A 26,632-nucleotide genomic window follows, 5' to 3' on the forward strand; every position below is an offset into this window, starting at 1 on the left:
ATGCCCTGACTTTTGAGGGTTTTCTTTATGATATTAACATTTGTGATTAGTAACAGTTTTCTCAAGCTCGTGGAGGTTTTTGTTCACATCTGGAGGGGGGAATCAGTGGCCAGTGCAAGGCCTCTACCTAGAGCAGTTAACTCACAAGAAGCGTCATTCACAACTAACAGAAATTATATGTTCCTTATCTCTTTAATTAGAGTGTATATTATCTATACATTAATTTAAAAGGGTTGTTTTGATGTCATGCTTGCTTCTGTAGGGTCATCAGTATGAGGACGTGCATTAAAAACAGATTTAAAATCCCTGAAGAGTTATACAGCCCTGTTTTTTCAAAGCGCTGGACCTCAGAAGTAGTTTAGATTGCTCCTCTTTTATGTTTCACTTATTTTTTTTACATTGCGCCTCACTTGGCAAACACTAAATTGCAGGAAGTCATGTGCAGAAAAAAGTTCACTTTATTTGGCTGTTAGTACCGTCATTGGCCTGATGAGGAAGAGAATGACAGCATCTGAAATGCTGTAGGGGACCCGCAGCTTTTATCTAGGGATAGGCTCCCTCAGCTCAGGAGCCTGTGCTCGTGTATGCCTCTACTGTGATCATTTTAGGATTCGGTCCCTTTTTCTCGAGCCCCGTAATCATTTGGGAGCCTGGGGGTTGCTCACACGTTGTTTGCTGCAGCCTCACCGTGTTTTACAAGAAAAATGCTGTCTGTGGTCCAGGCAGGGTCCTCTGCGGGAGTGTGGGTCCTCTGGGAGATGTTTCTCTGGGGCTGGGACAGCCCCACGCGTGCCAGCGGATTAAATCCCCAGCTTGGGCAGGTGTTTCTAGGACAAGAGCAATGTCCTGCTGGAAGCTGGTGCTGGCTGCCTCCAGAAGGCATATGTGAAAAGCCACCCCTTCTGGGCTCTCCAGAAAGAGTCCCCCAGCGCCTGGGTTAGGCTGGGTGCTGTTGGGGTGCTGGGTGCACACACAGCCGGGGGGGGTGGCAGGAAGGGGGTGGCCCTGTCTTTGTTGCCTGCACTGACACCGCTGGGTGCCCCAGGGGTTCGCAGCCTGCCATGCTCCGAGAGGCTGCCCGGGCACGTGTGTCCACAACCCCAATGATGTGGTTAGTTCAAGGGCACATCTGGAGGAGGGTCTGGCACCCCGTCTATAATGAGAACCTCCTGATGCTGTCTGGGGAACTGAGCCACAGGGGTGGTGACACCGGTGGTCACTGTGTACCCCAATCGGAGGGTTTCAGGATTGCCACTCGTGTTCAAACTGACCTAAGCAGACCAGCAGCTACCTCCTTCCCACGCAAGTGTAGCTGCTTCTGAGTCTCTGCTGTTCATAGCTCAGTGTAGTAGCAAAAAATCAGAGTTGATTCCAGTCTGCATTAATTAATTAATTAAACTGTAAACAGCAGCATTTCCGTAGTCGCACCGGGCTGCCTGCAAATACCCATTAGACCCCTTAGGAAAGAGGGAGCCAATAGAACATACACGGTACTTGGATGTTGGTTTACTGCTGGTTTTGTAAGGATTTCATCCCAGAAGTGCTGTGTGTTTAGGTACGGAGTGGGTATGTTGCTCCTCGGAGAGCTGCCACAAGCCCTCCGGCTGAGCACCAGCCTGAGCTGAAACCTTCAACAGGAGACGAAGATGGAAAGATGTATCTGTGTGATCAGAGGAAAGCCAGGCAGACCTGGGAAAAACAGGATGGAGGAGAGACACCAAAGAGCAGGTCTGAGACGGGGTGGCTGCCCCTGAGCTGCGGTAGGAAGTCGGGGCAGGTCTGTGATCAGATCTGAACGGAGCTGAGCTGTGCTCAGAGCCTGGCCGCACGGGGCTTTCACCAGCGACAGGAACCTGAATCATCATCAGAAATGTTCACAGACTAGAAATACCACTGTACTCTGGTGCGTTGAAGAACTGCATATCGATGTGCTTAATCAAAACAGCGCAGCCTGGCACTTTGAACGCCAAACAGAAACCGCGTTTCTCCATTGCAGCCCGTGGGCAGGCAGCAGCCGCAGGGGTCGGTGCCCCCCGCAGACCAGCCTTGCTGCTGGGGATGTCACTTCCCAGCGCTCATCCAGGCTCAGATGACAACGCACCATGCAGGTGAGATTGAAAGATGTGATCTTATTTTTAGGGGGGGGAGGGGGGGAGTTCTTGTTAAAGAGTGAGCGGTGGAGAACCCGTGGTGTTTTCCCAGCTGCAGACTGAACTGGCAGCTTGGCTGTAGCATCTTTCTCAGGCAGTATTCCAGCAAAACACTTGAGTGTGTGCTTAATTAAATCATGTGAGAAGTTTAAAGGGCTTGAAAGCATGCAGCTAAATGCTTTGCTGGGGACTAAATATTAATGCCTCAGTTTCCCTTCCCCAACATAGGGAAAGCAATATTTACTTCCCATACAGAGTGCTGACAAGCTTAATTCAATCATACTTGTAAAGTGCCTTGTGGGCCGTAGGAAAAGGTGCTATAAAAATCAGAATATTATTCTACACTCCCTGGCAAGACAGCACTTAGCTTTATGTATGATCCTACTGGTGATACATCTCCCTCTGGCTGACAGCAGGAGCAATTAATGTGTATAAACCAAAAGAGGCTGTTTAGGCGACTTGCGCTCCGTGTAATCTGCAAGCACCTGATGACAAATCCAAATCTGAAAAGACGGAAAAATCAGTGGTTTTAGGGGCTTTTAGTGCAAAAAACATGCATGTGTGTGACTTCAGAGCAGCAATGGGAAAAGGGCTGTTTCTCCCATAATATATTTTTTTATTCCTTATTCTTTTTTATAGCCTTTACTATTAATTTTTCAGTTTTTCTGGTCTTTTCTGAGTTAGCAAACTGTACTCTTATTTCAAATTTTCTTGATTGGGTTGAAAAGAATCTGGAGCCGACCTCAGAGGCAGCCAGAGTCAAGTGAAGTCAAGGGAAGCACTGCCAAGGAGAGGCCTGCGAGCGAAGCCAGCATGGGAGAGGTTAGGGTAGGGTTTATTTTTGGAAAATTCAGATTATAATTTAGAACAACCCTCTAATTGTGATTCTGCATTTATACATGTTGCAAACATTGTTCAGCACAGAGTATCCCAAGCAACCCGTATTTTCCTTAAGGTTCACTGGCATCAGTACAGCTGACATGGGTATTTTAGGCATTTTTTACCACTCTGTCTTTTCATGCATTGAAATACAAGTATGCCTGTGCCTTTGCCAAAAGTGAGTGAAAAAGTATTGCTTCAAACTGTCTCCCCAGAAAAAGAACAAATGACTGAAAATACGGAGCGCTTCACTGGCAGTTACTGCAAATCCTCATTTCCTGCCTGTATTTCTTGCCACTATGTTCTGGCTGAACTTAATGATTTTTCCTATTTTTCTCTTCTTTCAATGACAAATGATGTTTAAACTACCACATAGTAAACATCAAGAATGATAGCTCCTTCTTTGGCATTTTTAAGGTTTACTTTTATTAGGATGAAAATGAGTTTTAACAAATTTTTTGAATACCTTTCAAAGTAATAATAGCAAATAATGAATGATTTATTTATTTTTTTTTTTAATTTTTAAAGTATGAACCTTGGCAACTCCCTTCTCTGTTTGTGTATGTGTTTCTGCACTGCCTTTCCAGGATACCACCTCTTCATGAAAATAGTATTTCCTCCTCTCATGCTTGCTGCAAGTGGCACACAATGGAGCCTCATTACTCAACAGAGACTCTACATGCCAAGAAAAATAAATAATTAAACTCCAACTATTTCAGTAGGTAAATACTGCCTTTCTCACCTGCATGCACAGAGCAGCCAGTGTTCCACGTCTGGCAGCCACCTCCTCTGGGGGTTCAGCCTCCTTGAAGACCCCTGGCGTGAAACTTTTAACATGCTGACAACACTGTTTGTCAGCCCCGCGTCTGTCCTGGGGCAAAGGGGAAGGGGACAGTTGAGATACGAGTCCCCACCACCTGCTCTGGCTGCTGGGTCGCAGTCGAGGGTGGCGGACGTTTATAACCAATCTTCTAGAGCTATAGCTTCTGGAAGTGCCGGGCAGGCATTCGCTTTCTGCTCCCCTCAGGTTTCTTTTCTCTAGTTCAACTAAGCTTGATTTTATGGTAGGTGACATGGTACGCAGCCTGGGAGTTTCCCACAAACACTCTAGAAGAATGAGATGCTGTTTGGCTTCCACCGAAAGAGAGAAGAAATGCAGACCTGCCCACCCGGGATTCTCCAGATCCACAGTTTTGAGGTCAGTACTGCCCAGAAAACTCCTGGCGGCAACTGTGGACAAGAACAGGATTTGGGTGGCAGTGAGGACCACCACTGTCTGATCAGAGCTGATCAGTCTTACCCTCCTGTTTTAATCCAGCAGTTTTTTATTTCCATCTATAAATAACCTACTGTGTTTTCCCCCCTGTTTTCTTCACCTCTGGTTTGTCCATTTTTCTCCTTGTAATGATACTACTGAAAATATATTCCCTCACCCCAAAGAAGCGTGAGGGAATCTCTGGGTTTTCTCTTCAACATAAACTGTAGCTTCTCCGCACGCTGTGGCACCTTAAGTGCTTTATTTTGCAAACATATTTTAGGTTACTGCTTTGCTAGGTAGTATGTATATATGTAAGGAGCCAATCAGCACCCATGGTACTTTTGGTGTTTGAGCAATGACGTTAAAAAAGATCAACACCAATTTGGTTGTCATTTCTAAATCACTCCGTTTGGAGGTTCTGATGAAAGTTGTTTGAGGGGCAGAGTATGTTAATTACACCGCGTGGCTCTGGCTTGTGTAACAAGCGCAGGCTTAATCCCTGCTAATGCCATACAAGCATTGTCGAGTCGGTGTTATAAATCCACCTGGAACTGCTGCCAGGTAAAGCTTTTGGGCACCTATAGCACAGCTGGAGGAGACTTACCAGTAGGGGAAGTCCCGCAGTATAAGCAAAACCCAGCGTTCCTGGTCAGCCCTCGAAATCTGCCGAGGGAAACAGGAATAGAATCATAGAATTGTAGAACTGTCTAGGTTGGAAAGAACCTTTCAGATCATCACATCCAACCGTCAACCTAACAAACTACCAAAACCACCACTAAATCACATCCCTCAGCATCATGTCTACGCGTCTTTTAAATACCTCCAGGAATGGTGACTCAACCACTTCCCTGGACAGACTCTTCCAATGTTTGATAACCCTTTCTGTGAAGAATTTTTTCCTAATATCCATCCTAAACCTCCCGTGGCACAACTTGAGCCCTTTTCCTCTTGTCCTATTGCCTATTACTTGGGAGAAGAGACCGACCCCCACCTGGCTACAGCCTCCTTTCAGGGAGCTGTAGAGAGCGAGAAGATCTCCCCTCAGCCTCCTTTTCTCCAGGCTGAACACCCCCAGCTCCCTCAGCTGCAGTTCATGAGACTTGTGCTCCAGACCCCTCACCAGCTCCGTTGCCCTTCTCTGGACCCGCTCCAGCACCTCAGTGTCTTTCTTGTGGTGAGGGGCCCAAAGCTGGACACAGCAGTTGAGGTGGGGCCTCACCAGTGCCGAGTACAGGGGGACGATCACTGCCCTAGTCCTGCTGGCCACACTGTTCCTGATACAGGCCAGGGTGCTGTTGGCCTTCTTGGCCACCTGGGCACACTGCTGGCTCATATTCATTTGGCTGTTGACCAACACCCCCAGGTCCTTTTCTGCTGGGCGTCTCTCCAGCCACTCTGCCCCAAGCCTGTAGCGCTGCATGGGGTAGGATCAGAGGACAGGAGGAATTAGGATAGGTGCAGCCAGGCAGCAGTCGGTGGGTGCATGGTGCTGGCTGGGGGGTGACAGGGACCCTGGCAGCACCCTCAGTGCCTGAGCTGCCGCAGTGGCGGTGTGAGCCTGGCTCACCTCTGCCATGCACGACTGGATGTGGCTACAGATAGTTGTTGCCGGGGCAAGTGGCCATTGCTACAAGGACCCGGCTTCCAGATTTTTCAACAGAAGGGAGATGAATCCAGAAGGCTGGTAACAAAGCAGCGGTGAAGATTCAGTGCTACAGTGACCAGAGCTGTGGAGGGAGTGGGAGAAAAGCGACTTCGCACTGTTTGTGTCTTCACAAGGTGATGCTGTGCTGGGGCATCCAGCAGGCACCTGACATAACTTGGAGCAGCCCTGAAGACGCTGCAGTCTACGGCGGCCTCCTGAGACAGGCCAGAGTGCAGGAGCTCTGTGAACGCATCCTCCTCCCAGCTCCCCTGCTCAGTCCCTTTCACAAGCAATACATCTACTTAAAGAAGGAGGGGGGAAAAAAGATCACAAGCCTTGGTATGATGCATCTTTCCTTTGCCAAGCAAAAATCTGAAAGCATTAAATGAGCACAAGAATTGGCTTGGTGAAGCAAAGCTGAGGAATGGCTTCAAATGGGCCACCTGTTTGTTGCTGGAGCTTTATTGTTGATAGCGGGTGACACTTTGCTACTGGCTCTGGACAGTGGAAAAAGTCATCTCAATGACAGCAAACAAACAGGGACAAAAACCTCCCCTCCCCTTCCTTAAAATCGGAGCAAGGAAGTGGACTTTTAGCATGATGGGTTGTGACTAGGGCCCTGTTTTTTGAAACGTGATCCATGTGTGCAAATCCCACACAGATCGGATGCCAAAACTGCAGCACTTCTTTGACATTTCAGTTGAGAAGGAGAACAAATGTGTTCTGTGCTCATCTTTTCTTTTTTCTTTTTTTTTTAAGCAAAAACAATTAACTTTGAAACAAGGGCTTTAATTGATATCTCTCTGACGTCAGCTTTACATTGATGTAATTCTATGGAGTGGCAGGATTATTGCTGATTTGCACTGGTGCAAGCAGGAGAACAATCAGGCTCTGTGTTTTCCAGAGAAGCTGCTTATGTTTTGTGCAAAGAAAGAAACTCAGTTAAACAACTTAAAGGTAAAATAAATTAACCAAGAAATTCAGAAGGAGCCAAAAGCAATAGAAGCACAGATACAGCTACAATGTTCTAACTGTATTGCTAGCTTTAAAAAAAAAAAACAAAACTAGCCTAATTAAGAAAAGATTGACTTTTCTATAAATATGTACGGCGCTCTTTTTCACTTTCAAGTTTTAATTGACGTCCAAAGGTGAGCAATTTAATAGCCTACTGCATTTTTTTAATTTTTTTTTAGTATACATGCTGTACTTTATTCCTTTTGTTTGAGATCCTTGAACAAATGTCAACCTCCCTTCCGCTTCAAATAATGTTATACAACATGAGAATAAATCAACTGTAAGGATTAAAATTATAATTGATCTAGCGTGAAAGTAGGAAAGGAAGTACTACCCAGTATAGCCCGAGTTGAAATCCTACCTCCCTCTGTGTGAAGGGGAGTTGACCTTTGTATATGGGCCAAGGATTTCACCATCGATGACATTTGCCAGGCACGGTTATTTTCTTTTTTTTACACAGTGAAGTACAATCAGGCCTTTCAGTGTTCAGCTTTCAATGCTTATTTTTTGCTATAGTTGCTACTGTGCTCTCACTTTCAGAGGATGTCAAGACTCCTGAAAAGATAAATTGTTTTGGTTTAGGTACAGTAAAGCTTACAAACACCACACTTGGGGTGAGAGATGTAGGCTTGGTCTTTACCAAGAAAAGGTTGTTACATGCAGAGAGTGGAGCTGGGCCCACGACTGACATAACCAGCCTGGCCAGCGAGTGAGGTGAGCTGTAGCAGTCTTCACTATGGACTGTACAATTACGGGACAGCAGCTATTCAGTGGAATTTTAGGGAATACTTTTTTATCTAAAAAATAACAAAATTTAGGAACCAGCAAAACCTGAGTCTGGGTAATCTTCACATTTCTGTACTGAGAAATCAGTCCTGATGACTATGTGCAACCCTCTCTGTTCCGTGCTGTTTCCATTCCGTCCTTATCATCAACGTGCAGTGTACGCCACTAAATTGCCATGAATATATTGGAAGGAGTCTGGCTAATAACTCTGCAACTAAAATTTTTAGAACAAGGCCATGCAGTTTTGCAATAGCTCTGGCATTTACCTAATAAGCCTCAACTCACTGACTACTTTAGTAAATGATATGCAACTTCTCTTGTAAACCACGCGTGTGGTTCCATTAACTATTGCCCTGTATTTAACAACGTGCTACTTTCCTGCCCTACCCTCTCATAAGTCTAGTAGAAGTTGTGGTATTAATTTAGCCTGGGTGGAACTATAGGCTGGGCTGCTTGTTCCAGCGAGGTAATTGCTCCTCTACATAAACGAATTATCCTTTTCATTTATGGTGCCTGTGGAAAGTTGTCTGTAACTTCAACATGCTCAGTAGCGTAGCTGTACTAATTCTTTGATGTGTTGCAAACGTGCTCGCTGTGTCAGTTTTCTCCTAGGCGCAAGAGCGATGCTTGCAGGGTGAGATGTATGGCAAGCTGGCCCTTTGGAGGGGCTGGCTCTGCTTCACCTAGGACCACCCGACCTTTCAATGAAACGGACACTAACATGATGAAGGATGAGCACTGCCTGAGAACGGCAAGTCTGAAGCCTGACAGAGGCTAAATGGGATGGCAAGGCTGTAGACAGCCGCATAGGAAAAACTTGGCCAAAGGTGGTTGTGGTACGAGCTCCAGATGAGGAGCTTCTCCTGAGCCGGGAGAAGCTGCTGGGATGTGCCACCAACTCGTTGGTACGGTACTAAACCACCGCCCAGCTGCTGCGGTAAGAGAGGGAAAGTCAACAGGACCATCAGAGGCATCAGAAGTTGAACTTCATGAACTCCTACCAGATGGAGTTACACCAGCAATTAATTTGGCGCAATTACTTGTGCAGAACTGTGCTGGAAATTATTGCAAGATAGATCGAGCCATTAGCAATAGGAAAACAGCGTTGCAAGACTCCAAACGCCTCCTTCCAAGTCTTATGCACTCACTTTCCACTGAAATTAATAGAAATAATGTAAGTGGGGGTGCTTGGATTCCTGCCGGATCACTGCAGTGAGTAACTGGGGTATAGCTCCTGGATGCACCTGCTCAAAAGCAAATGGAGAGTGGTGAGAGATGACCTAGATTGGAAACTGTTCTCGTGCTTCTATTTTCCCAAAACCTTCTGCTGTTGGCGACATCTTGCTGTTTTTCTTGGCAAACATGTCTCTCTAGCTTCTGTTCAGGGAATGGCAGGGCTTGCTGTTGCTACAAAAACTTCAATTTTAATATGGAAACCTATATATTTTCTGATTAATGTTTCCACCAAGCTTAGTCCTGGGTAAACATTGTGTAATGTTAGCATTCATCAGTGAACTTGCACAATCCCCTTGAAAAAAATATTGGGGGAAAAAAAAAACAACAAATTGTTTCCAGTCTAGAATGAATATTGCAGCCACAGAAAAGGTCTTCTATGTAAAAGAGAATAATTTCCCTCTTTTTCAGAAATTAATGATCTGCTCACAAGTAGATCGTTTACTTTTCAGTGTATTACTGCCTGGTGAGTCAAGTGCTGATGCAATGAAACTTAACCGTTGCGATCTTACTGAGAAAGTGTCTGCTTAGATTGACATTTATCCAGAACGGGTGGTTAGTCTTTTTGTAAAGCAGAACCTTTATGTGTCTTTGTCTTCAACAAAACAACCCTATATTGCCATTACCACCCGTCACCACTTCAGATGAGACAGCACTATTCTCTTTCACAGCTGGTATCTAATTACACATCACAGACCAGTTACTAAAGCAGCACACAGCATTTATGAAATACCATTTTAGGACTTGCTCCAAACAGAGAAATTATACAAGTTAGTGTTTCCAAAGAGAATTATGGAAACGCAGGAAGGGCTTAATTTCTGTTGGCAAGAAGGTCTGACTGCTAGACCTCCGTCTCTGGAAGAGCAGCAGCAGAAGAGATTCCACTCCGAGAGGTGCTAAGCTCCCGTGGCCGCTGCCAGAAGAGCGAAGGTGGCACAGGGCATCCCATGTGATGGGGGGAACTTGAGGAACAGCACAGGACAGGGACTGGGCTGCTTCCAACTTAAGGGATCTCCTGTATATAAACAAGGTTTAGTAGCAAAGTGTCGAGGCCAGGAAAATATTTCTGGCGAGGAGGATAAGCTTTCCTTGGGAGAGGAGCACAATTACTCTGCTGCTGTTCTCATAGTCCCCTCTCAACTTAGTCCTGGCAGTGTCCCTGGTGAGAAAGTACTACTTGGAAAATAAAGGAATTTGAGAGCACGCAGGAAAAAAAACAAACAACCCCGATGCTGTTTTACTAATTTCAAAAAGTGAATTTAGGAAGTAAGAACATGACAATAGCTATACGTTTTTACTATTGAAAGGGCCAATTGGTAGTGAAATTAAGCAATGGAGGTTTTTGGTAAGAACTGTATGAAAAGATAAATCCCTGTAAGTTGGCAAACACCAGGGTCTGACAGTAGAGCACTTGTTGATTTGCACTATTGATTCACACTTGTTATGTTTGTTTACTCTCTTCAAAAGATTTAGCACCAGCACCACAATTTGTGTATTTCTAAGAAAGAAAACTAAAATATTGCTGTTCCTGCTCTGTTGCAGATCCTGATTTTCCAGTCAAGGGACAGGTTTCCTGTAGAAGTAACTCCATTGACTTAATTGCTGCATTTATACCAGGGAGAGCTGATGTAGCAAGGTGAGAATCAAGCCCATAGGCCAAAAATTTCAAAAATAAGTATCTACAATTAGGTGCCTAATTCCATAATTAGGAACCTATGTAGAGGTGGGATGGTTTTTGAAAGCTGCTGCGGATTGAAAAATTCTGATGAAGTCAATGGGAGCTGGTGATGATTTTTCCTTTGAAAATCAGGCTGTTTTATTTAAATGCCCAAATATTGTTAGGGGCTAATGTTAGACATCCTGGGCTGACGGTTTTCATTTCCCATCCCTATGAATAACTGTATCAGCATGTACCCAATACACTGAGTTCTCAGCATGTGGTACTCCGTAGAACAGGAGCATAGCCCATCTTGACAGACTCTGATCTGACAGTCTGTGTTTGGGGACTCAAAACAAAAAGATTAGATGAATTTACTTTCCTCTCTTTGATCCTGAGGCAAGCCCCAAATGTAACTGCATTTTTAATGCATTTTTTTAGATCTGTTTGGGTCGATGCTACTAAAATACTTAAATCTAGCTGTTAATTAAAGATGAATGGCACTACAACACATACTCAGATGTATTGGAGGCTGAAGCCAATGGCAGTAACACAAAGGTACGCGTACATACTGAAGACAATTTTCTCAAGCTACCCTTGCTTATTGTGGTTATAGGTATCTTGAGAAGGAATTATGATGAATTCTCTTCCATTTAACTAGACCTGCTTATCTGCATATATTGATGAATTAACCATTTTGGGTTTGGTTTTTATAACCTCTAAAACTAAATTTTTAGAACATATTGACATTTTAATTATATTGGTTTATAATTCTCTTACTTTTCAGTAACAGCTGCCTCTTCTGTTCTTGCAGACTAATAAATCCCTACAAGCACATAACTCATTTCTATTTTAATGTTCTTTCCAAAGTGGTTACTACTGGTGACAATTAAATTACAGTTGATTCTTCATAGTCTTTTTTAGCACATTTCAAGTTTGTTTCATTACATGCTGTATCTTCTAGTGTATTTGTGATTGTCTTCATCCTTTGGCTATAATCTTCTCCCAAGTGTGGTGGCTTTATACCACAGAGGTGGCAGCCATGTGAAAAGCAGTTGTGCCACATGACTTAACAGGCAGTAATTGTCTCCAGGAATCACAGGAATCTTGATCTGCTGCATCAGGCATCGCTTCTTTGACAGCTACAGCTGAAAAGACACTCGGTGATATAACCTAAAATACACTCTGTGCCAGGTTGCAGGGACCATGCCAAAAGCGTAAAGTGCTGAAGTTCTGAAGGAAAAGAGTGTCATATATTTATCTTGACTTTTTTTAAAAAAACTTCTTTTCTATATGAACAAGGCATATGTGACAACACTGTGTCATGCTGCCCCAAGTAGGGATTTTTTTGAAAATACGATGACCAGTTTCAGACAAGCTTCACACATGAGTAGTGTTCGTAAGAGAAAAAAGGTCTGACGCATTTCAGGAAAAGAAGGAGGTAGAACAGCCCTGTTAAGGTTTCCACTGCGAAAAAGGCCGCCACAAAAACTCAACCCTTTTCAACACCCGAGACTCTGTGCAAGAGCCGCTTTGACTGCAGGGATGTTGCAGCCTGAGCTCTCACCTGTCTAGACACCAAGGTTAATCAACCATGAGACACAAACTGATAAGAAACCTGGTTTTGTCCCTGCTTGGGCTCCCAGAAGTATGTGTTGGTCTCGACGTGGCAGTGGGAGGGCAGTTGAAGTTCTGTGAGTGTTTCTAGGCTAATCCTGCTTTTGTGTGACGCGTAATACAGCCATACGCCTTTCAGATGCTTTAACTTGATGTTCAGCTTCTGAAGTCAGAAATGCATTTCAGTACTGTCATTGTTCTCAAAAGATTTCCAAGTATGTGTAAGCAAATTCCCATGGTTGAAGCCCCTTATGCCTTATTTTCTCTGTGTATTCATGCAGCACTCATCCTTTGGTGGGTGACTGGGAGGAAAGTTATGAGTTCAAGGCCAATTTCAGCCAAACTAAGTCCACAAATTTGCTTGGGATGTTTATCTTTATTTTGCTTTTAATATTATACATGAAATACCATATAATTAGATCTCTCTAATCATTCTCAATGTTCTGTTCTGCTTTTTTCAGATCTGTTATACGTCTATGCGGTCAAAAGTGAAAACGTCCTCCTTTATCTGAAGTGAAGCAGGAGCTGAAGCATGTATCTCAGACATACCCGTTGCTCTCTGGGTCCAGAAATAGTCTTACTCAAGAGGGGAAGCTGACCCTGAAATCTCCTACACAGTCACGTAGAATAGGACTCTGCACTCCAGACTTGGCTTGCTCTTGTCGTATCCCTTAAAACTTTTTTTTTTTTCCCTTTTATGATAAGTGGTTTTCAGGGTGGCATCCACATTTCCCATTGGCATGAAGTCCTAATACGAACCGTGAAGTGATGGGAAACTGTGCTTACTATTTGGCTCATTAATTAAGAAAACACTATGGAAAAAGTGCTTTGAGAGAGCATTTTCTTGGAAGTTGGGCCTATTTGTATCTCTTGAGTTGTTTAAAAAAAACAAGGGCCAAAGTGAGATTAAGATTTTAAAAATGGTTAAAAATACTATGTGGAGCAGAACAGTTAAATAGCTACAGTTGTAGTTAAACAGTAGAAAGGCAAATTTGATTTTGACTGTAAAACCAATATTAGAACAAGCTACAAACTAATTTGCAATGTCTTACAGCAACAATTAGTGGCCTAAAGGATGTGACTTTTCATTAGGATGACTATCACCAGTAGGAGGATCTGACAGGTGGCTGAATCATACTCAGTGGAGTCATGCTGAACTTCACATATACATACATCTACACTATTTATTGCTCAGTCAAATTCCTCCTTTTATAATTCTGGATTGCCACATTTGCAATTATATTGCATCCGGCAGAGAGCTCTGAGATCTGTAATTACCAAACACGTCTACAGCAGTCACACAGCAACAGAAGTGACACTCATGTACTTAGGAGCGTAATATCAAAGCACTGCATGTGATACTCTCCTACTTGCCTATGTATTTCAGGGTATGACTGAAATGAGAGGTGTTTACTGGACAGTTTATTCTGTGAAGCACCCTCCCAGTGCAATGATGTACAACTGATAAATGAGAGAGGGAAATAGGTGCAGTTCATATGAGCCAAACAGCATAGAATTGAGTTGTTCTGGAATTTTATGTTCTTTGCAATATCTTCAGTGGCTGTTCAACTAGCTGTGGGAAGAGGGTGGCTATCCAGATCCTAGGTGTATATCCATCTGCAGGGACCCTGGTGCACCAGAAAAGGTGGGGAGCTGACTGACCCATGGGCATTGTTCCTCTACAGAAAGGGCAGAAAACATAGAATCACATGCGTATTTATAAGTCATCTGTTGTAGGGCGTGAGTGCCCCCATAGCGCTCAATCTTTAAGATGGAAGCATTTGTAAACAGTAATCACAGTGGCAGGGAATTGCCAGTGTAACAACTGGAGGTGCAGCCATGCCTGTGTATATCCCAACTACAGAACCACATTAAAGCCAGAGGGGCCTCTATCATCCCAACCATCTCTTCTGACTGAGTCCAACCCAGAGCAACAGGGCTGTCTGTGGGGCTTGCCCTGGCCCCAGTACCAGCCATCTCCTGGTACCCTCTCCAGTCCCTCTACTGTCACAAGGCCATCACACCACAGCCCTTTGAGCCTGCCCTGGTGAAACAGGGGAGCCCTATTGCTGTCCCAAATCTGGGTTCTTTACCCGATATCCAAAGAATCAATCCACACACTGTGTTGAGATATTTGTTTATTTCATGTCTGCGCAGAGATGGGTGCTAGGTGGAAACTCCACAAAGCTAGCACACCTTGGCTTATACATTTTAAGCTTTTCTATTTTACAAAAATCGATTAATTAGCATACTATACTTATCGTTGGCAGATCATGATTTCACAATAAGCTCCTACTGTCTATTTGTACTCTCACTTTGAATTAAAGATATAGTACATTCGTAAATAACTATGCAGACTACATAAGTAGGGGGTCTCATCTAGGAGATGTATAGCTTAAGATCTGGAGGTGTGGTTTTCACATTTTAATGAGCTAAGTTCACCTAAAGGACAGGTACATTTATTGTCAACACTTTGTAACAACTAGCAACCTTGCAGTTCTAAGGGAATGACACAGTTTTCCCAAGTTAAAGTTCCTTGTGTCTTTTTGCTATCTACAAGCCAAAACAACACACTTGTTTTCTTTGATTGCCCAAGGTCTTTTCTTCCTTAGCAACATCTTATTTGCTTTGCCTTCATCGCTATCAACACAGCAGCTTGTTCCCCCCTCTTCTGTGGGGGTATTAGCAGTGTGCCTCAGTGGGCTCAGGGCAGGGAAAGGGACACGGCCACGGGGAGGCTGGACGGGCTTTGCCAGGCAGGCCTTGAAATGAGGGATCGCGCAGGCCCGTTCCTTTCGGGGAAACTTGAATGTCTGCTGGATTAAGGCGGTTGTGTAAGCGCAGCCCAGCTGACTCCATTGTTTCTCCGCACGAAATAGTTATCGGTGTGAAGTGAGCGTCAAGCCCCGCGCCGCCAGGCAGGGCGGCCAGCAGGCGTGTGAGGGGCAGCGGCCGCCCCCGGGGCCGGGGACACAAAGGCGGCCTCCTCCCCTCCTTGGCAGCTCCTCCGGCCGGGCGGTGTGAGCGGGCGGGGGCACAACCTCCCGCCGATCGGGCAGTTCACACTTCTGAATGCCCGTTCAGCGAGCGACTGTATATATAGCCGTATAAATCCCGACAGCGATGGGCAGGCGCTCCTGTGGAAGTACAGGGGGCCAGCGCGGAGGCACCTGTGCAAGGCGAGGAGGGGGCGGCGGCCGACGGCAGCGCGAGAAAGGCCCTTCGCGGGAGCGGTCGGAGGGGCCGCCGCAGCCGGGTGAGTGAGGGGCCGCTCTCCTCCACGGGGAGAGGGGGGGAACCTACCTGTAGCAGGGCTGGATTCCGTTTGGGTGAACCGATAAACGGCGGCTAGGCCGCGCTCCCCGCCACCGGAATGGGCCCGGAGCCGCCGCCGGTAGGCCCCAGGCGGGCCGGCGCTCCGTTGCCATGGCAACCGAGTTGCTCGGCGGGCGGGCGCGGCAGGAAGTGAGGGCAGGGGATTGGCCGCTGCGGGTCACGTGGCGCGGCGGGGGGGCGGGACCGGGGCAGTCGGTCCCGGCCCGGGGGGCGGGATGGGCGCGGAGCGGAGTGGGGCTCCGTGCTGGCGGCGGCCGCGTTCCCCCCTGCCGGCGGCCCAGCGCGGCGGCTCCCCCGCGGCCGAGCTGCCCTGCCCGCCGCTGACGGGTTGTGATGTGTGTGCCCCGCTCGGCGGGAGGCGGGGAGTGCCCGGTGGAGAGGAGGGGAGTTAGTCAGCGGCGAGGAGGAGGAGGAGGAGGAGGAGGAGGAGGAAGGGCAGGAGGCAGAGCCATGGAGAGCAGCGCTCCGCGGCGGCGGCAGGCGCGGGCTGTCTGAGCGGGGCGAAGCGCGGCGGGGCCGGGAATGAAGGTGGCGGGCAGCCCCCCGCCGCCAGCCGCCGGCCGGTGACGGCGCTGGGGGCTCGACGGGGCTGGGGGCTCGGCGGGGCGGGTGGGGGGGGCGGGCGGCTGGCTGCCCTCCTCGGGGCAGGCGGGAGGGAGGGAGGGAGGGGACTCCGGGGCTGCCATCGCCCGGGGCCGCGGTGAGTCAGAGCCGAGGTCTGTTGTTGTGGGATTCTTTCCCCAGCAGGTTATAAATAGCCCCGCTCGGCGCCGTGTCACGGAAGGACAGGCCGGCCGGGCGCGGGGAGAGGCCGCCGGCCCTCAGACCCCTACCCCCCCCCCGCCCCCTCAGCCCCACCGCCTCAGCCCGCCCGCCCGCGGGCCCACTGGGAGCCGCGGGGTCGGGCCAGACCCCGGCGGCGCGGCCTCCCTCCGGCTCGATTGTTTTTACACGGACGAGAAGAAGAAAAAACAATAAAAAAAAAATAATTAATATCGCTAGCTGGAGGCAGCGACAGCCAGTCTTGGCCGGGGGAGCAGCAGAGCACTTTGGCTCCGGTCAGAGCCCTCCGAGGAGACGGAGAAAATGAAGCCGGAACGAGGTAAACGGTTTATGAAGATATTTCTCTCTCTTTTTTTTTTTTTTTTTTTTGGTTTTGTTTCTAGAAGTAGGCTGGTGTTTTGTTTCGGTGTTGTCGCTCCGTTTCCTCATCGTTTTGGGGGATGGGAGAGAAGCCGGGTGTTGGGGTTCCCCTCGGGAAATGGTGGTGGCTCTGCGAGGGCACCCTGCGAGGGGATCGTCAGCCCCGTGTCCTGCCTCCCCTTCGGCTTCCCATTGTCTTGGCTGGCTGGAAAGGGAGGAAAACACCCTGGCAAACTCCTTCTGCGCTGGGAATGCTGCAGTTTGTGTGTGTCGTGCTCGACACACGGCTGCAGCGCTGAGGGGGGGTCGGTCAAAGGCAAATCGGGCACCGGCGGACAATGCCGGCACAGGCACAGAAATGTCAGAATGTAGCTGAAAAACACCCTCAAAATAACCGTAACTTCCACCTGTGTTGTTTTATAACCTGACAGTGGGATTTTGTTCCGGTTACACAGGAGATGTAGCATAACACGCGTGCTGGAATACTGATTTTTCACGATCATTTGGTTGCTGTCTTATCTGCATTACTGACAGCTGGTTTTACAGAAAAATAAAGTCGACTGCCTATGTATATGTTTATAAAAACACTTCAGCTCTTTTGCAGTATAGCAACAGCTGCTGATGCCCCTAGAGTTGAAAATATGTCATGACTTCTATTTTGATCCACATGAGCAGCGATTATCGATTCCTGTTAGTGAAAGCAAGATTATTTTATTTTAAACAAATCTTATGTCATCGTAGAATTCTGAGTGTTAATTAAAGTAACCTCCTTGCTTAGATGTTTGGGTTTCTTAAAGTTTTCATGATTCTGTTGTTTACCTGGTTGCTTTCAGTTTTAAAAACACATCCTTTTTGTGTTATAATCACTTCGGTGTTTTGAGAAACACTTTAATAGAGCTCAGTATCCGTGTATTAAATACTCACACATGACATACTCATCTTAATTAGGTTTGTTAATGACATGTCTGCTAATAGTGACACTGCATAAATGACCACCCCTTAGGTGGATTTCTTGTATGTATATGCGGTAAGGATTATATGGTGTGACGATAGTACAGAACTGATTGTAAACGTATGCATAAATTAATGATGCTTAAGTACTAGGGGTTCGAAATGGACTTTTCTCTTTGCTTTCCTCCCTGTTTCTTAATTGCTTAAACCTTCACCTGATCGATTGCAGCAAGGCAGGTTGTTTTTAGAATCTCTTTAGATTTTAATACCAGACCCTGAAGTTTGAAAACTATTTACTGTCAAGGTGAACTAAAATTTCAAAATAGCCAGGTAAAACCCAAGTCAATATTTGCAGCTTTAAAATGTTCTGCTGTAGCAGTTCAAAACCTCTATATGACCTTTGTCTGTTCTTTTCTTTAATTTTTAGGCAGGAAAAGTTAGCGCATTGGAAACATTTTTAGTTGCTGTATGATAAGTGATCAGATGCCTTTTTTTTAACCAATCTGGTGTAGAGGGAGCCAAATTTATAAAGAAAGCAAGTTTTTTAGGTTGTTGGGTGGTTGTTGTGTGGTTGGCTTGGTTTTTGTTGTTTTTTTCCTCAGCTGACAGTTAATAAAATGAGATTTCTATCTGTTGTAAAATATCTGTCACACACTGGGTGAAACCCTTCAAAAGTAGTGTCTTGAAATTCTTCTGAGATAACTAAAAAAAATCTTGAAATAAATCATGGATCTTGCCAAACATGGAGAGTCTCTCCAGCCATTTTGGTAAATACCTCTAGCTTAACTGTGTGCTAATGTTGTAGAGCAATACCATGCACAAAGAGGGTTGTGAAAGTGCTGCCTAAATGCCACATGCGGCCCACGGAGACTCTTAGGAGGCACGAATCATGCAAATGTTTATATGTGCTGCTTTCTGTGTGGCAGCTGCACCACAGGACACAAGCAGTCAAGTGTGCAGTCACCTGCTTCCAATCGTCGCAAATTAATGGCAAAGGACAGGGGAGAAGCAGAACAGTCAGCTTGCCACAGCCTTCGCTTTGCTACAGACCCTCAAAATCCTGAGAAGACTGTAAATCCACACACCAAATGAAACGCAAAGAAACAGACTTAAAAAGACTTGAAATGGTTTTGGGTTTTTTGTTGTTTTTTGGTTTTGTTTTTTTTTTAATTATTTTTACAACTAATTATATCAGAATCCATTTGGAGCAGAGAGATGTAGTTCTTGTAGTTAGAATTAGGCTTAATAAGATTTTAATGCCCAGGCATGTTTGGTTTAGCCTTTGTCATACTACCAATAAGATTCTTGTTATCACCAGCAAAACCGTGTGGTGCAGGAGAAGAAAGGGGAGACCTAAATGTGCAACCGCTCTTTTAACAGTGGGAAATGTTATAGAATGTTTTAGTTTAAAACGGGAGGTGAGAGGGATGAGCAGAAATGAAGAAAAAGGGGAGATTTGGCCCTCAGGTACTTACCTCTCTTTATAATAAGGAAAGTTTGAAAATTACAGACATAAACATGCAATATATGAGAGCAGTATGGAGGAGATGGAATGTGGAGTGTTGCACAGCAAACCTGCGGAGCAGTTTTGCAAGTGAGGAAGAGAGGTTTGAAAGTGCAGGTAAAAATGTGGACTTATTTCTTTGCCGTGCAGAGGCACAGGGTATTCACAGGACGTGTCTTATGAGCATCGCTCAGGACTTGCCCATCAGGTGGGGTGTCGGTGTGGAAGGGCAGTGGTTTCTCTGAGCACATTCACGTAACTACCTCTATACCTGGTCTAGAGAGTGCAGTAACTAAAATACTGATGGCTGCAGCTTGGCTTTGCCTTTCCTACACTGCCATTCTTGAAGTGTTGAATGTTGAAGGCATCCTAAAATAAAGCGGTCACGTTGCTTCAGCTGCAGCTTTACCAGCGCCGGTGAGAAGAAAGATTTATCCCCCTTTCTTAAATACGATGTTTTTGGAGTGACGTTTGAGCTTTGGGGGTTTTTTTTTTGTCTTTCTGCAGTACCAACATATCAGCTTACCTAGCTTTGATCCATGGTATCATCACGATTTAGTTTCTGCAGTACAGCTGCCTAGTCAGCTGCTTCGTGTTGCACATTTGGACCACTGTTTCCTTTCTCAAGTACAGAGCTTTGCTCTTGCTTCTATTGAACTTCGTTCTAATGACTTCTGATCGCTTCGCCAGTTTATTGAGTTTGGAAGACAGAACTAGACTTCGTAGCAGAGCGCTTGCGAACTCTTCCAGTTCAGCTTTGTTCCTAAACTGTATAAACACACTGTTTCACCATCGGAGTTAATGAAAACATTGCATAATGTCAGGGTGATAGCTTACTGCCAAGCTCGGAAGGCTTGTTATGTACTCTGAGAGTACACTTGGTGCACAACTGGAAAAAATCTTGTGGTTTAGATGAATCTACAGTATAGTCGTATTTTACTGTGGGAATGTTACAAGACATCAAAAGTCTTACTATAGTCTAATTAGCTCAGAGTTACTGCTCCTTCCTCCTCCCTCCCCCTCGCTGCGTGAATGATCAGTTAAAGGAGGAAGACGGCCTTGTTTGTCTCTAAATGCATGCTAGCTGTTTTTTATCACCTTATTCTAGTCTTTTCTTACTTTTTTATTACCTTGCTTTGTTTGTTCCTCTGCTGTGTGTTGTGTAGAGACTGTTCTGTTTTCACTTACAAATTAAGCAAAAAGCAGTTGTCTCTTACTTTCTGAAGTATTAATTCCCTTCTCGAGATTACCCTGATTTAAAGAAATGGCTTTCTGTCTACAAGAGAGGAACAATCAGTCTGAAGATTGCTTTTTCTCTTCTCCTTCCTTGTTTGCAAGTCAAACTGGAATATGTGCCTCTGGGTCTCTTCATAGTAATGAGGTTAAGAGAATTTCTTCCACCTTATTTGGTGGTTTGGTATGGAAGGAGCTAACTCTTTGGGTTCAGCAAAAGTCTGTTTACTACCTCATGTTGGAAAAATAGCCAAAGGATTTTTGGATGTGTCTGTGAGGAAAGCTGGAGGAGAGATTAATGAAGATGAACACTTGATTGGATGCTTTTCTTCAAAGTCTTAGGAGGAAGGATGAGGAGGCATGGAATTGGAGGAAAGTGAGCTGAACCAGCGTGTTTAGGAGTTGTGGAGTTAAATGTTAAGTTAAAAAGTCTGGATAAGGTCCTTGTTTTTAAAAGCAAGACTTAGTTTTATGCTCTATATTAATTTTGTGAAAGATTTTTGTGGAAAACTTTTTAGCAAAGATGATTTGCTACCAAGTATTCAGATAAGGAAGTGAAAACATCGTTTGAAAAGGGATGAGTGGTATTTTGGTGACCTGTGTTGCACAGTGATACAGACACTTTAATTCTATAATATCTTCTCAGTGAAATGTCACGAAGCACTTAAACTTTTCTGTGGTGGAACCATGTAGCCAGTAAACAAAGTAATAAACTGGAAATGAGGTGCTTCCTGCTTAGTGGAGTTGTCACTCCAGAAGCGTTTGGGCAATGCTTCAGGCTTGGTTGCCACAGGTAAGTGCAGGTTGGGTGATAATGAGCTGGATGGAGGTGACGCTGCTCCCTGGCCCGGGAGGAAGCCGTGCTGGCAAACACGCTCTGCTACGCAGGGGCACGTGCCAAAAGGTGCGCGTGGTGAGGGAGGCTGGTGCTGACAGGCAGGAAAGGGGGGGTGTGGGGTGTCCTGCCCTTCCTATGTGGATTTCTTTCAAAAAAACCCAGCTTATCCTTTAAAAGAAAGAAAAACTAAAACTGGTCAGGATAAAAAACCCCAAAACAACAAAACCAATCAAACTGACAGGTGGTGAGGATATTATACTCAGATTCCATTTTATAAGGCACAAAGCCATCTAGCCCTAATCTTTGGGGAGAGCGGATTTGTCCTGATAACACATAGTATATAGATGCTGTGGATGAGGATGAGTGAACAGGAATATATGCCTTTTTTTTTTTTCTTTGAGGGTAGAGTCTAGATTCTTTCAATACAACTCCGTCCTTGCACCCAAGAAGTGGGAACTCATTAGATTTCTACTACAAAAATTTAACTTAGAAGAATTCTTAGCTTTCTATCTTAACTTTTTTTTCCCCTCACAAAATAAATCTAAGGCTATTCATTTGTAGAATTGGAAAATCCTTAATTTTGTGTTGAAATACCTGCTTATGTTGAAGTTTTTTACCCGTTCTGCAACTTGTACCTAGTGTTGACAGCAAGGCAAGTCCTCCTGTTATAGAAGTAGTTTTTGGGTTGGAAGGGTGCTTTTGTCCATGTTCAACAGTGAGATTTCTTCACTGCATGGCTGTTCCTCAGGGAGAACAAACCATACTAGTAACAGCTTTGCCATTTTCTTTTCGTTTCGTTGGAGTTGTCCGTACTAGCCACCTTCAGAGGGGCTCTTGTTGCTAAACCAGATGTTGCTGGAGTGGCATTTAGGTGGGTGTTTTGGGGCTTGTGAATACGCTAAGTCCATAGGCTTGGGCTATGTAACTGTCCCATCTGACTGTATTCTTTACTTGCTAAAGAGAGAAACTTTGGCGTGCCAGATCAGATCCCTGGGCTGAAGCATATTAGATTGGACTTAGTTGTTAAGGGCAGTGTTGAAACTATTATTGGATCTGAGGATCTGCCAGTTTCTAAATGTTTTTAAAAATAAGCTAACATTTATAAATATGGATTCTCATGAGAGATGTGAGTTTGTTGCCAAATGAAATTCTGCTTATTAAAATTAGAAGTCTTCTGTGAAAACAGAGCAACTGACAGGAACAAACCAGCTATATGACATTTGTTAAAAGTACTTGCTCTGTCTACTTCACTGTTTACAAAATGTTTCTTTGTTATTTTGACAAATGTCTGCTAATAGCAACTGTTAAATGGTGGTGAAATAGCCATAGCCTTTTATCCTATCAGCAACAAGTTAAGGCTAACAGTCCAGCAGTGACTAGCTGTTCCTTTAGTCAATAAGGTCTTGCAGTTCAACTGTAATTATAGCTATAATAACTACTTTCTCCATTCTGATGTGATACTATGTTTTTCAGATTTTTTTCAAGGTGTCTCACATCATTGTCTTTCAAGGTGGTAGTACGTTGTTCAATCTTCGCAGGTCACTTGTATTTAATGTTTAGACAGAAGACACTTTTTAAGATTAAATTGTTTTAGAAGTGCATGTACAATTGCACAGTTACTTTTGTACTACTGAGTACAAAACCTTCATGTATAAGTAGGCAATTAAGGTTGTCTATAAACCTGGGTGAATGCAAATATAGAAGAGTGCCTCTTGGACTTGGGTAGATAGTTGGACTTTGGAAGACTTCACATTCATTATGAGTTCCTGTTTCTGCTTGTCCAGTGCAGGGTGGGATGAATATAGACATAAGCACACAGCCAAAGCCATGTGCAGTTATTCTTGATCCGCATGCATAACTGTACCGAGATTGGAAGAGATTTTTTTATAAAGGTTACTTGTAAACAGTATAATAGAGTTGTAAGAGTCACGAAAATTCTCCAGCTGTTCTTAACAATTCAGTGTTATTCTGACCAAATAAAATGTTTATACTTAACTTGCTTATATTAATATATTTTCTTCCTTGTTAAATGGGCCTGGTATAGTTCTTTTCATTCGTGATTGTTGCGTTACCTTTTAATGTTAGCTTTGTGACCAAAATTATTTAAAGTTGTTATCTGGAATGGTGTTACTACATTATACTGACTCAAAGTGCAGAGATGTAATGGGATAGTATGAGAACACTCTCGGGGAAAATTTGGAGAAGAGCTGTGTATGAATCAGTGGAGGCAGATGAACACATGGGGAAGGAAGTGCCCCACATACACAAAATGCTAATGACACTTCCATGGGTGTTCTGAAGGGAACACTTACTAAGAATAAAGGTGAACAAAATAGTCTTACTGAGAAGTCTTCTGAACCACTTAGGTTCTTTAAGAGGAGTTCTTCAGCTCCCCCCGTACACATTTCTTTTGATTTTAACATTTTTCGTTTTGTGGCATCCAGTCTCTCTTTGTCCAGTGTTGAGTACCCAGTAACCACGGGGCAGTTACACTTTTCTGTTAGCAGTGATCAGTGCATTTCCCAAATATATTGTGAAGTATGACTTGTTTTTGTTCCTAGGGAAAAAACAAGTTGGATTTTCTTCTGAGGTATAATAAAAAAAGAGAACATATCTGAAATGAGGAATTTCTGGTTGCACACGTGCCATGTCATCTGTTTTACATTGAGTAGCCTGTGAAGTTAGTGGTTTTTTTTTTTTCCATTAAGATCCCTGGGAACCGGGTTGGTAAGTCAGTCCATTTTAGTCTGTGAACTTCTTTGGTGAGACTACAAGCAGGTGACTGCTTGTGCTAGTTTAACCTCTTAATGGTGCTGTGCATGCAGGGGTTCCTTTTGCTCACTGAGGAGCCTTCAGGATTTCTAGGGCATGTTTCACACTTCTCTGCTGCAATAAATTAAACTTCTTTCTCAGAGTGCTGTGCAAGTATCATCTTGTCGTTGGGTATAACAGGGGAGGGAAGGGCAGAGAGAACTTGAGTGAAGAGTTGAGGATGGCGAGTATTAGCCCGTGTCCTCAGTACAGCCGGTACCGTGGTGGGGTGGTGGTGGTTGCTTCTGAGGGTCAGGGGAAGGAGAGGTGTGGGAGGAGCTGCTGTGGTCAGCACAGTCTTTTTTCAGAGTGGTGGGACGCCCTTCTCCCCTGCCAGGTATTGTTCTCCTTGGTTCCCTGCCAGGGCACGGGCCCGACAATATAAGTGAAACCAGCCATGGCTCGCTCAGGCTTTCAGGCAGGTCATCAAGTTTGGTCTGCAGATTTGGAGAGGCAGAGAGGGTGGTTAAGAGTAATATGCGAGAAAATGTCTGTGATGACTAGTCGCTGAAGGCATAACTTCTGTCTTAGCAGAGTTTTTGATATGTTGTGTTGATGCTTTGTGCAGTTTTCTGTAGTCACAGGTATCAGTGCATTTTCGTGTGTGTTGGCTCTGAATAGTTACAGCACAACCCCAGTAAGACATCCTATTTATTTATTCTTTTTTGTTACAGCTTTTTTTAGTCAGGCTTTTAATTCTGATTAAGTAGTTGGACTTGGGGGTAGTGGGGAAGAGAACAGATGCATCAAGAAGAGAAGAGCTTTAGTAAACATTCCTCTGATGTGGAGTAAAGGAGGAGGAGTTTCCTACCAGTAGGAAATGAACAGGGACAAAATCATTGAGATCAGTATGGACTGGGAATACAGGGTTAGGGGAAAGGGATTAATATCAACACTCATGCTGGTCAAAGGTAAATCCTTTTTCTCTGCTGTATAATTCTTTAAACATGACTCTTTAAGCATATTTAAGCATGCAGGGTTTCCCACTTCAGATGCCTTTTAATGAAAAGCATGGCGTTGTTTCGCTTTATTTTGAAGGGGAAACAGCTTCTTCCTTTTGAAGCACGTGCTATTCAAATGGCCAAAGAAATCTTGTTTACCATGGAGAAGCCATGAGAAACAGCGTATCTGGAGGACTAGAACCGTAGGAGAGGGCTGGGTAATGATTGCTGCCATAATGACGCTAGTGGCAGTACTCCTGATGTAGGATGTTCAGACAGTCAGTGCAAGGAAGGTGTGGAAGGCCCCTTTAGAAGTGTGCTTGCTGTAGAACCAAGTAGCCATCATATGGAGCTGAAACAGGAGGAATAGTTGATAATACTAGAAAAATTTGAAGATAAAGATCAGGAAATCAGTGTAAAACTGCTAGAATACGCATCTGCCTCATCTTACATTGAGTTAAGTTCACTAAAATTGGTGTAACTGGCTATTATTGTACTGCCTTTGGAGGTTTCCTACTGATAGTCTCACTGATTTAATGATTTTCTGTAAGAAAGTATTTGGATCTGTTAGAAAAGGTTAAGTGATGTTGCTCTATGCATTGTGTGTTCTTTCATCCCATCTTCATTTTGAGAATATAATGGCCTTCAGTTTCATAAATGTTTTAGGACACTTTGTAAGCTGGTTGTATTTGTTCTCAGTTAAGCTTTTGGTATGAAATGTTAAGCAGCTTTATGATCTGCACCGATTTTGGTTTAAAATCATGGTGGAACCGTTAGCACCTGATGCTTTCAGCCTTTCTAGGTGTGCTGTAGACTATATGTCGTCTTTCTTACTCATGAAATCTGACTTTAAACATCAGAAAAAGGGAAGCTATACATAAATTATTAAGACTGGATGGTATATCTTATCAGCTCATTAACATGCATCAGAGCTGAGCTCAGCTTTGTTCTGAGGAACTGAGCATGTGTGTGGGAGGAAGGAGAATAGGGTTGTCTACATGAGTGCTTAGTGTTTTTATGTTCTGCAAATTAATAACTCAATCCAAAATGATTGTTTCAAGCAAGGGATGCACCGATAGAAATATGCTCTTGTTTTTAGCTTGTCTCTACGACTAGGCTGCGTGAACATAAGGTGCCATGAAGTCACTTATGCTTCGCTCCTTAGGGGTCACGGGCACACTTTGCTTTTTGGGCACAAGGCAGGGCTGGAATCGTAACTGGAGTGTTTTTCTGAACTGGCTCATTACTAGACACCCTGTGCTTTGGCATGGCCCTCCAAAGGCTGAAGTTGGGTGTTTTTGTAATGTAGGGATGATGCCAATTATGTCTGCTGGCAAGTGCTGCTGAATTGATGCGTAGTTGACTTGATACTGAGATGAACCTTGCTTGGCTGGGGTTTCCTGCTTTGTGAAATGTGTAGGACTGCTTATTCCTAAAGATCATGTTTGATAAAATCCGTTCCTTTCAAGACCTCATCATTTTTTATTTTTATAAGTGTCATCCTGTTTGCAGCAGAAGGTGGGTTAAAATACAGTCTGTTTATCTTCCTTATTGTTAGTAATTTTGCACAGTATTAAAACTGCAAGGGCATTACTAGTATTTTAAGTGTAGCTACGTTATGATGATGGAATATGCA

At 44.5% G+C, this 26,632-nt stretch overlaps 1 protein-coding gene across 2 annotated transcripts in view; it reads left to right on the top strand.

Moving 5' to 3' along the window:
• Nucleotides 1-15,362: 15,362 nt before the first annotated feature.
• Nucleotides 15,363-26,632, top strand: part of ATOSA (atos homolog A) — a 51,973-nt gene continuing 40,703 nt past the window's right edge. The window contains exon 1 of one of the 2 annotated variants that reach the window (XR_010072414.1): nucleotides 15,363-15,495. Coding sequence is in view for 1 of the 2 variants with exons in the window: in XM_063345422.1 (XP_063201492.1) it covers nucleotides 16,662-16,677 (16 nt within the window). In the remaining variant the exon portion in view is untranslated. Of the gene's footprint in view, nucleotides 15,496-15,783; nucleotides 16,678-26,632 lie in introns of those variants that run through there. The other variant, XM_063345422.1, reaches the window with a different exon arrangement.

The sequence above is a fragment of the Chroicocephalus ridibundus genome, chromosome 9, assembly GCF_963924245.1.
Source record: "Chroicocephalus ridibundus chromosome 9, bChrRid1.1, whole genome shotgun sequence".
NCBI classification, from domain to species: domain Eukaryota; kingdom Metazoa; phylum Chordata; class Aves; order Charadriiformes; family Laridae; genus Chroicocephalus; species Chroicocephalus ridibundus.